This window comes from Cariama cristata, unplaced genomic scaffold (genome assembly GCF_000690535.1).
Source record: "Cariama cristata isolate BGI_N322 unplaced genomic scaffold, ASM69053v1 scaffold22086, whole genome shotgun sequence".
NCBI classification, from domain to species: domain Eukaryota; kingdom Metazoa; phylum Chordata; class Aves; order Cariamiformes; family Cariamidae; genus Cariama; species Cariama cristata.
In genome coordinates, this window is record NW_009621839.1 from 2,048 (window position 1) to 2,609 (window position 562).

A 562-nucleotide genomic window follows, 5' to 3' on the forward strand; every position below is an offset into this window, starting at 1 on the left:
TTCTTCACCATCGGCTACCGGGGCTCCTACACCCTGGGCAGGGACAGCCAGACGGATGCCAAGTTCCGCAGGGTGGCACGGATCATGGTCTGCGGCAAGACATCGCTGGCCAAGGAGGTCTTTGGGGATACCTTGAACGAGAGCAGGGACCCGGACAGGCCCCCGGAGAGGTACACCTCCAGGTACTACCTCAAATTCACCTTCCTGGAGCAAGCCTTTGATAAACTGGCCGATGCTGGCTTCCACATGGTGGCTTGCAACTCCACAGGCACCTGTGCCTTCGCCCATGACCAGACAGATGACAGGATCTGGACCTCTTACACCGAATATGTTTTCTATCGTGAGTGACACCAAAAAGAAACCCAAAACCCCAAACCAAACACCAACTCTCCCTTTCCTCTCCTGTGCTGGCTGTTGCCTAGAAGGTAGACATCCGACCCCCAGCATCCCCCCTTTGCCTCCTTTTGAGTCTGTTCTTGGGTTTTTTTCCCTCCTCCTTCCTCCACGTTGAACCCGTTCAACTCTTCCTTGTAGCAGCTGCTGACCACCAACCTTCTCCCCT

The 562-nt window shown here is 55.3% G+C and overlaps 1 protein-coding gene across 1 annotated transcript in view; it reads left to right on the plus strand.

Annotated features, from left to right (window-relative positions):
* Window positions 1-380, plus strand: part of LOC104163214 (BTB/POZ domain-containing protein KCTD12-like) — a 938-nt gene extending 558 nt beyond the window's left edge. The window contains exon 2 of the mRNA XM_009702135.1: window positions 1-380. This exon is cut by the window's left edge and continues 1 nt beyond it. Within this exon, the coding sequence (XP_009700437.1) occupies window positions 1-348 (348 nt within the window). The 3' untranslated portion in view covers window positions 349-380.
* Window positions 381-562: the final 182 nt, after the last annotated feature.